The following is a 13,853-nucleotide window of genomic DNA, read 5'->3' as shown; positions in this document are numbered from 1 at the left end:
CCTTCCACACCTGCACACACCTCTCCCTCGGGTTCCAGGGCCTCAAATCTATTCCGCAGAGGCACCTGGGGAACCGAGCATGATCTGGGGGGGGACGCCCACAACGCCGAGTAGGTATCTGTTTCCACCCATCCTTCTCTCTCAAACAGCTTTGCTCTGCTCGGCAACAAAAGGGCAGAGGCTCCGCCACCGAGCAGTGGATATCACCTTGCCCTTTTGGGAGAGAGTTTTGTCCCCAGTCCCACACCCCCTAGTTCTACATAAGTATTGTGAGGGTAAGGAGCAGACTGGGGGCTCACTATATCCGGAGCACAGTCTGTCTGTCGATTCCTCTCCGTCACTTGTTTGCAAGGCGACTGGAGGCCACATGCCCCATAGGGAGCCACAGTCGCATGCTGGGACCTCGGGGCCGATAGGGCCTGGCACCACCAGTCAATTTCCTTCTCACAGTCCTTGATGGCCCTCAGCCTCTCCACCTCTTCCCTCAGGCAGGCCACCAGACTGAGAAGGTCATTTATCTGGTCGCACCTTACACAGGCATTGCCTCCATCGCCTGGCACTTCAAGGGCCAGACTCTGGCACTCATTGCAGCCAGCAACCTGAACCTATTTTTCTAATAGATCAAATGTATGACAATGCTTTTCAGGTAACAAATTTCTAAAACTATAAACAATTTTTGAGACCATCCAGTAGAAAAAGAAACAGGAGCAGATGTTCCTAAACCGTAGTTACGTTTCTTCCTTGTGTTGTATCTGTATTTAAATAATAGCCGGGTTACAACAGAACAGTTTTCTTCCACGTGTGTGTCTTATATAAATGACAGATGTTAAAAATGAAGCTGAGTAATGACAGTGTTTTTTGATCTGCTAATACTGTGTTAAGACATAGAACTGCTCTAAGGCTGGAAGTTCCTCAAGTGCAAAAAAAAAAAAAAACAACAAACCACTTTTCAGTAGTAAGAGAATAAATAGGGATATCATTTCCTGTTACAAAACAAGCCAGAATTTCCAGAAGTGCCACAGAGGTGACAGAATGCTTTCTTTTCTCCAGCATTGTGCTGTGGATTCCATTGGCACTGCCCGTGCTGGCAGGAGAAATAAGAGAACAGGTGCTGAGGAGAGTAGTAAAATAAAACAGTAATATTAATGAGGAAGGAGAAAAGAACTGCATCAGAGAAAGCTTTTAATGTGAGAAACAACATCCGTGCTTCTGTACTGGATGTTGACATATCTTACTACTCTAAACCTCCCCAAAAGCCAGCGCTTATGTTGAAACCAAACCATTGCCAGGTGTGGAACAGCATCATATTAGAATTGCTTGATAAAGCTGTTAAGAGAAGTGAGAGGCCACGACTTCCCACTGACTCTTCTGCCATGCTCAGCCTCATTAGGCTCTACTGTAAGCACAGGCGTTGTTCAGATGTCCGTCATCTGGATGATCACTGTGCTTCAGCCTGGTTATGTACTACATGGAAAAATCAGTACATCCAGCTTTGAAGAAATAAGATATTCTGCTGTTATAAAGTATTGCCTATGACTATATGATTACAATTATGTAATTAATTATATGATTACAGTTAAAGTTGTAAAATAGCATTCTCTGGGGAAAAATGTATTGTGTTTTACAGGTCGTATATGATAACTAAAAATGCACATTTTAAAGTTTTTAATCTTGACACTGATATAAAACAGTTTAAAGCTACCAAATGAGATTTTTCCTTTTACCAGCTCTCAGATTAGTAATCTACTCCAATTTGGTATGATGTACAGTTTTTCAGTCCTTCAGAAACAAAATTGCGCTATTAAACTTAAGCTGAAGAGTCTGTTAAATAGGAAGCTGGGACAGGGAAGCAATGTTTTTGCAAGCAGTTTTCTCACATACTGGCTCACCTGACAGAGATTCACATAGTGCTATAGAAAAGAAAGAATTAGGTACTCCAAGTTAGGTTTAAGCAGGTGTGAATTTATATCATCCAATGGACTAAAATGGAATTGTCTTGCTTAATAGTTTTAAACAACCACCTGCGTGAAAGCTCATGAATTGTTTAACCCAGCAGTTCTGTCTGACATTTACTTTTATTACGTTGCCTTTGATTTTCCTGAAATAATGTAGATATTGATCAACTAAAGAGAATAATGGAAGTTGTGGGTACACCCAGTTCTGAACTTCTGAAGAAGATATCATCAGAACACGTGAGTTCACAGCTTCATTGAGTTAGCCAATGTTTTATCATTCTTCTTTAACTGTGTGACAGACATATCTGATTTGGAAATGAGCAGATGCCTTAAGATGATCTTTCTTTTTTAGTGCTACAATAGCACCATTAAGAAAACATTATTTTCTGAGGTATCCAAATACCTTGACTGTCAGCTGGATTCATTTTGATACCTGTTCCTGTTTCAAAGGAATTTGCAATTAATTGATCCTGATGATTTTTTTTCTGCTATACTTACAGTAAAAGAATTCTAACTGACATTCAGCTCAGAGCATTACATTGTTATTATTAAATCTGATGTCGCTTTCACTTCTACATTTTCCACGGATGTGAGGGAACAGAGATATCAGAATCAAATAATGCGTTCTGTGTGAGTGATCTTATTTGGAATAATACACTAATGTGAAATTCATATTAATTCATCTCTCTGAATGCTTGTGTGAGGTCCACTCTTAATGGTGGTATCTGTACTGTTAATAATGTGATTTTTAATTCTCCACGTAATTTTTTTCCCTTATTCAGTAGACAGACTATTTCCATTTTGTTTCCCTGCTAAAGCTACACTCACGATTCCATTAAGGTAATAACTGTGTGTCCAGCTGAGCTGCAAGGAATGAGAGGTGGCATTGGCCGATAAAGGCGTGTGATGGGCAGGGTGTAAAAATTCAGACAAACAACAGCACAGATACCTGCTGAGCTGCAGCTTCTTTCTTAAACGTTTTCTATATAGACATCAGTCTAATCCTGATGGCTGTTTTTCAGATCATGTGTATACTGATGGTTTTCTTTGAACTCAGTAAAGAAAATGCTAGTTGTTTGAGTAAGCAGAAAGAGTAGGGGAGCCTAAAACCAACAGTACCTTTCTTGAAAGTCCAAGCATGATGAAACCTCATCAGCACACACCAGTGTGCAGCCCTGGAGTTTGTGGCTACTGAGTGCCTGTGAGCCACAGTGCAGGAAGAGGATCAGCCCTTATGCCAGAGGATTGGATCAAATCTTGTACTGTGCTGTGTTAAGACAGGAACTTGAGTAGCCTTTATAAGTTACTAAGATTCTATGACTTTTGCAATATTAAATACCATAAACACTTACTGGAGATGGTATCCGATTCTGTCTTAGATTTCTTGTTTAAACAGACATAGTAATCCATAGGGATTCTGAAACTGTGACATAGGGGCTAATTATAGAGCATAGGGAGAACACAAAAAAACAGGTTAATGAGTGAGAGTGTGGCCAGGTCACCTCCAGGCTTCTGCTACTGAGGTGGAGGAGCAGTGCCAAGAAGATGCATACCGTGTTTGGAAGTAATTGTCTCATGTGTGGGAGTGTCTATTCCGTTCCTTCCTTCTCGTTCTTTACCATGTTTTGGGGTTGTTTTTTTTTTTGTCCTTACAGTTTAGATATTACTTAATGGAGCTAGTTTTTGTGAGCAATTTTTTTCTGTTCCTCTAACAGGTTATCTGAAATCTCAAGCCTATTTTCACTTGTCAGTAGAATGTCAAATAAATGAGAACTAAAAATCAACAGGATTTTTCAGCACAAGTTACTGAGCTGTTTTGTCAGTCTTTCATTGTTAGTACAGGTTTTAACTTCATTATTTTCAGATTTATTTAAACATCTAATTTCTATTAGTTGAGTTTAAGTGGCAAATATATAGATGCAGCTGAATGGTTGCTAAGTATACTTTGACAGGTCTGCATTGGTTGGAGGTAATTTTGACCATATCTTATTCAGTCATGGTTGGATTAGTGATGTTAATTGATGTCAGCATAGAAAAAACTAATCCTCAAATCCACAGATGTTTGTTATGAGATAAATGTACGTCTTGTCTCTGCCTAGTCCATAGCTTCCATGCAGGAATGTGCAAAAGCTCTCTTCTGCTGCACTGTTCATACACATATATAAACTAATGCCCCAGGAACATATTTCTGACATTCTAGTTTGTGTTTTCTACCTCTGTGAAATGTAGGGGCATAAAAGAGGTGGTGTGAATCCTGTGTTTGTATAGACTTCAAACATCATTCTCTGGCTACAGCTGCTGAAAGCCTAGCTGTCAGCTCCTACAGCAAAAAGGGAAAATGGTAATAGCATTTTAGTATGTTGGAGACATAAGTCATGAAGTTTTACTTCCATTAGGATGGGAACCTTATTAAGATTCTGAAATGTCACTAATGGTAGTCTAGAATTATAATAGAATGTGCCTATAGCTTTGAAACAGTAGGAAAAAAAATAAAGATCTGCCTTGTTAAATTAGGACACCATTTAAAAAGACTGTACTATGTAATGTAATGATTTAAAAAACCTTTATATGGATTCATAGTAGCTGCAGAAACTAAGATGGCAGAGAAAGGTAGGGAACAGAATCTGTTTCCTAAATGTGGCTATAGGTCTGTGCAGGTTATGTGTCAGAGTGACCTCAAGGAGTTCAACAAGGGAAAGTGCAGCATCCTGCCCGTGGGGACCCCAAGCACCAGGACATGGCTGCTATCAGTTTGGGTAGGAAACAAACTTGCTTCTTTAGCTGTTTTCAGAACTCCTGGTTATGTCTGTAGCCTTTGTGATCAGCATTCAGCCTCCTCACTGAATAACAGTGATTTATCTGCTCCGCCCGTTCCTTGGATCATGTGGTGTCAGGCATCACGCCAACATCTGTGGGTCAGATATGAGTGTAGGCCTTCCTAGTGGAGTTTGGATGAGCCTTTCATAGCTGTGGAGACAAGGCAAGCTGTAAGTTCTGTTAAACGTCTGAAAATCTGTGCCCTAGGAGAATCAGGCTTTGTTCTTTGGTTGGTGAAACTACTGCTCACCTGAGGAGAGAGAGAAGGAAAGGAAGAACATTGAATGATGCCACTTTGCCGAGGGTAACTGAAAGATTATTTAGGTGGTGATTTTTGGTTGAAAGCTCCATTCATGTGTTTCTTGGGGATACACATCAGTGAACCATTTTGCACAGATGAGAACTTGAGTACTAACATAGAGCCCCTAGAATTGTACACCTGTTTCAAACTCTCTTGCCTAATAATCATTTGTATGAGTGACTGTTTAGAAGGTTTCCCATGTGTAAGAAATGCGATGAGTATTTGATTATTTTTTTTAGAGGTGATACTGTTACTATTGGGCAAAATGTAACCTCTGTGCATGTGGTATGTATATTGATCTGTTCCTAGGCAAGAAAGTACATTGAATCTCTTCCACATATGCCTCAACAGGATTTGAAAGCAGTATTTCGTGGTGCCAATCCATTAGGTAAGAAAGTCAGAGTGATACAGCTTAAATCTCTCACTGACATATGAACCGAAGATTTCCTTTGCTATGTGATCCCATGTGATAATTGGTGCTGTGAAGAGAGCATTGTGTTTAACCTTTCATCCTGAGACTGTTTTTCCTTTGTGAAGTCCAAATCTTTTGTTTCTGGAGATTACTGGAACCTCCTAATGGAAAAGTTGGTGGGTGAAAACAGTCTGTGGGTGAAAAGCAAAAGCAAGCTATATATAATAAAAAATGTCACAGGATCTGGACTAGAGGCATCACTTCTGGCTCAGGAAGGCCAGGAGCTGTGAATTGCTGGCAAGGAGGAGAATACACCAGGAAATAGAGCTGCTTGAATGTTCCTCTTGAGTATTGTTTCCTAAGAATTTATGAACCATTGTTGGACACAGGATAGACTGGCTGTTGGTCTGATCTGGCACAGCTGTTATTGTGTTTAACCAGTTGGATCTGCCTGTGCATAAGACATTTTCCTATGAATCATTTATTGTGACATGGCAAAGAAGATGCTCGAGTCATCTGAAACATCTTGCAACACTTCCTAGTTTGTTTCATCTAATGCACATTCAAGAGTAGTATAGAGGGAAACATTTTGAGTTAAGATGTGGATTATTTATGTTTGTTGAAATACAATTTTATTTTTACAAATATAAGTAGTTGTGAACGCTTACCAAAAATGGAATCTGTTTGCATGTGTTCCATGAGTACGTGCTATGCACTGATATTATAAAGGGAATTTGATGACAGTACATATATGAAGGCAGTAACAATCATTTTATATAATAATTTGTGGCAAACTATCCATATAAGGCCAATTTCAGTCTTAAAAATCTCTCTCATTTCTAATAATCTGCAGTTGTTGCCTTTAAACACCATTTACTTGGTGGTAGGTCCTGTAAAGTTCTTTTGGAGTTTCTGTCTGATGGGACCATGTTAAGCACCAGGTGCACAACGTGGGGTATTTAACTTGAGGCACGCAGGTGTTTTCAGAGTCAAGGCTGTGAATGTCTGAAGAGGTGAACCAGATTTCAGATAGATTATCATGAACCGATGCACACACCACAAGCAAACCAGAAGCTTCTTCCAACTCTGGAAGTTTTACTCCCAGTATAAAATCTTCAAAAATTGTTTGTTATATTGCTTAAATTTTGTGGTTTGGTTTTTGTTTTTGTTTTTTTTCCCAATAATGTTAAATGAGCATAAGGTGAGAACAGATAGCATGTAAACAGTTGCCTTCTCTTTCACTTCTAGATGGTCCCTTCTTTGATCCTAGTTTCTCTTTTTCCCATAGCGGTAGACCTTCTTGAGAAGATGCTGATACTGGACAGTGATAAACGAATTACTGCCTCTGCAGCCCTTGCACATCCATACTTTGTACAGTATCACGATCCGGATGATGAACCTGAGGCTGAGCTCTATGATGAGTCAATAGAGAATAAAGAGCGAACCATAGAAGAGTGGAAAGGTAACAGACAACTGCACACAGCTGTTAATGTGGTCAGCAGAACAAAACCTGACTTCAGAAACAGTTTTGCTCTGTTTCTGACCAGAGCAGTTTTAAGTCTTAAACTTCATGGATGCAAGGACAGTCCATGTGTGTTCATGTGAGTAGAGTGGTGGAAGGGCTGGTAGTTTCTCTCTGGATTTTTCTCCCTTCCCCCCCATTATCCCTCTAATAACTCCTGACTAGGTTTCCTATAGCAAGTTTAATCTTAGCTAAAAGCTGACACTAGTTACCATGCAACCACTCATTTCATCTTCCTTTTAATCCGGCAGGCCAGATCCTCAGCTGAAGTAACAGTCTTATAGTAGCTGACACTATTTGGGATTCTGGCCTTGCTTTCTTCAGAAACGAAAAATTGCTACGTACATGTGTATTTTATTAATCATTCTTGATACAGCCAGCTAATTGGGAATAGATAAAGCATGCTGTTGATCATGTTTGAGCTGTGAGCAGATGATCTTACCTTGGAGTGACAAAACTCCAAACCCATCGCTGAGAAATACTGCAACAGTGTTTTTTCAGTAGTTAATTTCATGCTTGCATCATGATCATATTGCAGTATAGCATCACAGAAATAATGTGGCTAAACAGTAAGTTTGCAAGTATACTAAAAAGCACAATCCAATTTCATATTTCATCAATGTCTGATAAGGATATATTATGCTAAAGCATCCTTACTCAACGTTTTAAATTGGGAAATGTTCTAGAAAACTAATTCTTCCTGTTTATTAATAAAGTCCTCTCCTTGGCTTAAGTTCATCAATACATAATCTATAAAATAATTGCTTTTCTGTTTCTATTTATATATTCTATAACTTTTTCTCCAGAAAAGTTTAATAAAATATATGAGCACAGTAGCTAGTTTTGTGGTGAACATTACTGACCTCCCGTACCTTCCTCATGTCCTTGCGCTGACTTTCTGCATTTTGTGCCACATTTTATCCTGGGCATTGAGGAGGTTGACTAAAGCAAACACACCTTCAGGCCGCCCAGAGAGGTTGTGGATGCCCCGTCCCTGGAGGTGTTCAAGGCCAGATTGGATGGGGCCCTGGGCAGCCTGGTCCAGTATTAAATGGGGAGGTCGGTGGCCCTGCCTGTGGCAGGAGGTTGGAGATTCATGCTCCTTGAGGTCCCTTCCAACCCTGGCCATTCTGTGATTCTGTGACACCTCAGAGAAAGATAGTTCGTGGGTCTCCCTCAATAAAGCAGCCTCCTAGAGTCCTGAAAAGGCTTTCTGGAGTCCTAGAGAGTATGTAGAAAAAATGAGGATTGAGTGGCAGAGTGGCATCATTTGCTCCTTAGCCATGCTCTGTATGCAAAATCTGGGAGTGAGAAGGTGTGTTCAGTTTTCTTTACCAATGGATGATTTGCTTTCTGCTGCTTGTTCAGCTGACAGTCCTTAACAGGAAAGTTTAACAGTTTGCAATTCAATAAAGCTGATCTCTGTTTGTGAGGAACTTTGTTAAAATAATTAAGAACAGTCTTAGCTTGACTCTGAACTGATGAATTGGTGAATTCTGTAGGAAGGGCAGCGTATTCTACAGCAGTACCATATTCTTTTACATCACTGTGCTTTGGGAACTACAGATGAAATTCCTTCTTTATACAGGAGAAAACCATTTCAAAACTATACTGGCACAGAATGTGCAGCTCTTCCTCCTGGCCACATTTTTAGCTTGGGAAAATAAATATTTTCAAGTACCACGTGGGGCACATTTAATAAGGTGACAGTAAAGGTCACAATTTGCATAAAATGTTTGAATTGTTAATGAAATATTGACCCATTTTTCTCCAGACATCAGTGCCATATTTCTCTTTTTCTGTTCAAATTAAAAGTGGTGCTTGATCCCAAGGGGCACTGAGCAGCCAAAGCAAAATGAGATTTCAGACACTTTGTGTTACACACTGGGCACTTAAGAGTTTCCTTGACCTCTGCTGCACAGCTGAGGTTTGCAGCCCAAGCTCATAGATTTTGTTCTGACATGTTTAATCAGTTAGAAGATATTTCAAAATGCAGAGGCCAAGAAAATGCCATTCAGAGTTGAACGCTACGCACTATCGCTTCTTCACTGCTGCTCCAGTTTCACATATCTCAGCATAACATCTGTACTTTCAGCTAACTAGGTGACAGGAGAGCAGAGGAAAGAGCTTCATAAGCATGCAGTGCACAGCCAGCAGCGTAATTTATAATACAGTCCCAGGCACCTGATCCATGAAGGCACTGCCTTACTGACTTCAGCCAGGAGCTCCTTGACATATCTGGCTGCCTGCGACCAGGTGCTCTTTAGATGCTGCAGATGGAGCACTGAGTCACCCAACAAATCCTTCAGCCCCAGGGCTCTGTAAGTGGAATTTCTTCAGGTGACTCCTTCAATTGTTAGCAAAGCTGGCACACTGCTCATTGGATGTGCTCTGCTACTGAATGCTGCGCAACTGGAGCGTAGCCAAGACCCAACTGTAGGATTCGTGTACCCTTATAGTAGTGCTCAGTCCACTTTTATGTTCATGAGCTGTCAGATCCTGAAGTAACACATAGTTGGCCATTTATTTATGTATGGACTGGATTTGATCTTTCAAATACGTTATCTAGCTTGAGAAAATCCATTGGGGGTGGCCACCGATGCTATGCGTCACTGCTGCGCAAGGCACAAAATACGACGTCAGCATGAAAAGATAAAGGGCTCTTCCAAAAGCAGCATAAAATGGAGTCAATCTGTGTTTCTAGTTAGACCTCTCTGGATAAAAGTAGAATTGCTGCACGCTTGTAAGACAGAAAAAGAACATTTTGTCAGAGAATCTTTAAGTTAATCACAATAAAATACAAAAAAAACTAAACCACCTGGATTCAAAGGCATTAGTGCATTGTTGCACGTGATTTACGTTGTAGGAAGTTGACAAAGATAATAAAGAGCATTCTTTGTGGCTAAAAGTGCATATCTTAAAACCTGTTTTGGTGCTTTTAAAGATTCCAGTTTGCATTACATTTTGTCTTTCATTACATCATTTTGTAAGGTCATCTGACAGCATAACTGATGGTTCCATTTCAGGGCCAGTTGTGTTTCAGTAATTAGGTGAAGGGGAGACACATTTTACCATAATAAAATAATGTATCCGAGTTAACAGAACTAGTGAATGCAGTCTGAGTTTCGATCCAGATAGATTAATGAGGCTGGAAATACAGACTACAAGTCACGCATGCATTTAACAGTTCTGTCTGGAATATTTTTCTCATAAAGAGAAATTAGAGAAAGTCATGTAATTCTTCTCTCTCTCATATCCCCTCTCTGCAGAACTTACCTATGAAGAAGTGATGAGCTTTAAACCACCTGACCTGAAAATGGATAGCCTGGAAATAGAACAGTGAACGCTGGCAGCTGTGCTTTGCCTTGCTGCACTACGAGGACTGTTAAAATATAACCATACAATTTAACCTGGGTTCAAATACACATAGATTTCACTATCCAAAGATATCAGAGATGTGGAAAAGCAGATACGTTATACAGAAGCCAGATGTTGTCTGTTTCAAGGTTTTCTTACCTTGTAATATGAATGTACTCCCAGTTCATAAAGGGTGATAAAGAACTGCTCTGTTCTGACAAAATTATGCACTGAGTTCTGTTCAACGGTGTTTTCTGCATGTTTCATTTTATCAGTCGTATTGCCAAAATGAAGGTGATGTTTTTAATTAATTTTAAAATTGTGCATTTAACGCATGAATGTATACAAACATAAACATAGAATTCCACACAAGCAATCCTTTTTTTTCCCCTGGCATTAGCCTAATTTTAACTGTCTGTTTTCATTTTATTTATAGTTAGTGCCTTTATGAAGAGAGGGTGTGGTAGCAAGATAGACAGAATATGCACACGTAGTCCTATCTGTGGTGGTCTTACAGATTTACTAGATGTCTCTCAAACAATCTAGCACCAGTTGGAAGTCAGTAAAAAATAAATCTTTGTCTTCTGTTGCCATTAAAGTGTCTGTCCTCGTTCTTTTCCCTGTACGTATCTTTAATCTGCACAGTGCCAGTTTGTGAGACCAGTGTAATTCCTGATGGTGCTCCTAACCACACCTGTGCCGGAGGGCTGCTGGTCTTGCACAGTTTACAGGAGGGTGCCCTGAAGGCACCCAGCACATTTCTGTGGTTTTCTGCAAACATCAGCCAAGGCTGTCACAGATCAAAGTGCAAGAATACTCAGTCCAGTTCAACACTTGGAATTCATTATTCCTCATTATCTTATTTTCCTTCAACTGATCTGTGAGAAAATAGTCTATGAACTGCCATTGGAAGACAAGACAAAATAAGGTTTAAGAACAGATTACAGATTTGTGAAAAACAAAGTAGCCATCTTGACAGATTTTCTTTTCAAGCAAAATGTGAAAGGCTTTCCAGCTTGGAAAATTAAAACATACATAATAAATTGCAGGGCAGACTGCATACTGAGTTGTATTAAATAATTTAATTTATTGTCTCCTTTCCCAGTGGAAGGCATAATACGAAGACAGGAATATCCTTTGGCATAAGGCCTCCTGTGATTTAATGGCTGTTTTTCTCACCTACTAGCAAACTTGGTTGCACAAACTACTCAGTGTTCTTTTTTGTGTCTCGTTCTCACTGTCAAAGTCTCATTTTGGAGGTGGCTTTTTATATTACTTAGGTTCTCTTCAATTTTTGTCATTAAGGTCTAGTTGTACAGCTATTACATGAGATAATGAATTCTACTGCATTTGTTTACCTTCCTCTGTATCTTTTCTATGTAAAAAGATTTTTTCTTAATAAACAGATAGAAAAAAATCAAGTCCAAGAACTTTTATTTTTCAGAGACACTTGACGTAGTACTTTTGTCTTCTTTGAGAAATAGAAATCATCATTCCACCTAAAAAACTTGCTCCTCATTTGTACTTTACACTGGTAGATAGTGATAGGAGATGGGGAATGGTTTTCAACAAAAGGAAGGGAGATTTAGATTAGGTGTCAGGGAAGTTCTTTACTGAGAGTGGTGAGGTGCTGGAACAGGCTGCCCAGAGAGGCTGTGGATGCCCCATCCCTGGAGGTGTTCAAGGCCAGGTTGGGTGAGCCCTGGGCAACCTGATCTACTATGTGACCTAGAGGCTGGCAGCCCTTCCTGAGGAATGGGGGTTGGAACATGATGATCCTTGGGGTTCCTTCCAACCCAAGCCATTCTATGATTCCATGACTCCTGTCAATGTTTGGCAATTATCTATTACTTACATTCAGTAGAATGCAACAATTTGTATTCAGCTTTCTTCAATGCAGATTAAGCTTGCACGGATTTATTGAGAGTCCTTTGAATTGGTGTGTGGCTGTCATTACAGTGCCACCCTTTGGTGCTGCATGAGGCCTGTAATGGTTGTGCAGCAATCATCTGAATTTCACACTAAAATAGGTGACAAGGTTATAAATCCTTAAATTATTTGTCTGGCTGCATAGTGAAAATCGTAACTCAGGCATGTCTTGTGCATCTATTTTTTCATTTACTTGATTACCACTTAACAGAAAAATAGTTCTGTGCTTTATTTTCTCTGAAATCCCATGCTGAGCTTCTTGCCTGGTCTGCAACTGTTTTCCAACTGGAAGGGCAAGGATGCAATAAATTTCATGAGAACCCTCTGCATCAAACAATAATGAATTTAGTGTGGGATTTGCCCCATCATCTGTTTAATCTGGTTTCCTAGCTATGGGGGTCTCCAGCTCCAAATGTTTCAAAAGAATGTGTAAAACTCCATGATAGGCAAATAGCAGACAATCTCTGCTTATTATATCTAGTTAAGTAGAAAGACACAGAGTTTTTTGTCACATTCAGAATTTGTTCTCCTGGCAACTCTGAGTCTTCCTTAACTGGGTAGTTAAAATATCAAACAAAATTATATTCTATTTTCCATTCACAGATGTGGGTTTTTGTTTTTTTTTTCTAGGAGATAAATTATGTAGGAAGAATACAGTCATAGCCACGTGCCAACTAATCAGAGGTGACAGTAATGGATAACAGGAGCTCAGCTATTTTTAATGAAGTACTGTCAAAACTCATAAATCATTATCTCATTGTAATGTCAAGAAAAATGATAGTATGAAAGACAGTTTTTTCCTTCATTTCCCAAATCAAGGCCATTTCTTTGACCTCAAAAGCCACTAATTAACCTATTTTTCCTAGAACAGGTAACGGACTCCCTAGTGGAAATGCAGGAAGGCGATGTGGTAAGTTTATCAGTTTACAACAGCAGGACAGGGTAATTGGAAAGACAGTACCCTACTGAGACCAAAACAGGGAAAGCTTAGTACTAATAATGCTTATCATCTGAACACAGATGGAAAAAAAACATCTGTCCATCAACAGGAGCAGGGAAAAGAGGTAAATATCTCTATTAGGGTCTTTCACAGCTGTATGATCAATTAGAACTAAATGCAAAGTGTTTGTAAAAAAAAAAGTAAGGATTTCATTTTGGCTTTTTGATAAAAAGTGTTTAATAAAGGAGTCGTTTACATGGCCTGAATTTTAACTGCAGAACTTTTTATAGTGGATTTAACTGGGTTTTTTTTCAGTCTCCTGACACCATTTTTATTATAAGCACGATTTTGTATGTTCTCTATATATTGCATGTACATCTGCAGAAAGTGCCCTACACTGTCCACAATAAATGGTCATAGAATTGTTTGAGTTGGAAAGGACCTTCAAAGGCCACCTAGTCCAATCTCCTTGCAACAAATAGGGACATCTACAGCTAGATCAGGTTGCTCAGAGCCCTGTCTAGCCTGGCCTTGAATTTTCCAGGGTTGAGGCTTTCACTGCTTCTCCTGGCAACCTGTTCCAGTGCTTCACCACTCTTATAATTAGAAACTTTTTCCTT

General features: G+C 39.6%; 1 protein-coding gene across 2 annotated transcripts in view; it reads left to right on the top strand.

Moving 5' to 3' along the window:
• The window catches only part of MAPK11 (mitogen-activated protein kinase 11), a 22,605-nt gene extending 11,643 nt beyond the window's left edge, over positions 1 to 10,962 (top strand). For both annotated transcript variants that reach the window (XM_019612197.2, XM_019612196.2), the window contains 4 exons: positions 2,113 to 2,192; positions 5,383 to 5,461; positions 6,774 to 6,947; positions 10,277 to 10,962. In XM_019612197.2, the coding sequence (XP_019467742.1) occupies positions 2,113 to 2,192; positions 5,383 to 5,461; positions 6,774 to 6,947; positions 10,277 to 10,350 (407 nt within the window). In that variant the 3' untranslated portion in view covers positions 10,351 to 10,962. The remainder of the gene's footprint in view (positions 1 to 2,112; positions 2,193 to 5,382; positions 5,462 to 6,773; positions 6,948 to 10,276) is intronic.
• The last annotated feature ends 2,891 nt before the right edge of the window (positions 10,963 to 13,853 follow it).

Source organism: Meleagris gallopavo, chromosome 1 (assembly GCF_000146605.3).
Source record: "Meleagris gallopavo isolate NT-WF06-2002-E0010 breed Aviagen turkey brand Nicholas breeding stock chromosome 1, Turkey_5.1, whole genome shotgun sequence".
NCBI classification, from domain to species: domain Eukaryota; kingdom Metazoa; phylum Chordata; class Aves; order Galliformes; family Phasianidae; genus Meleagris; species Meleagris gallopavo.
The sequence above is the reverse complement of the archived record's forward strand: the minus strand, read 5'-3'. Positions and strand labels throughout refer to the sequence as shown.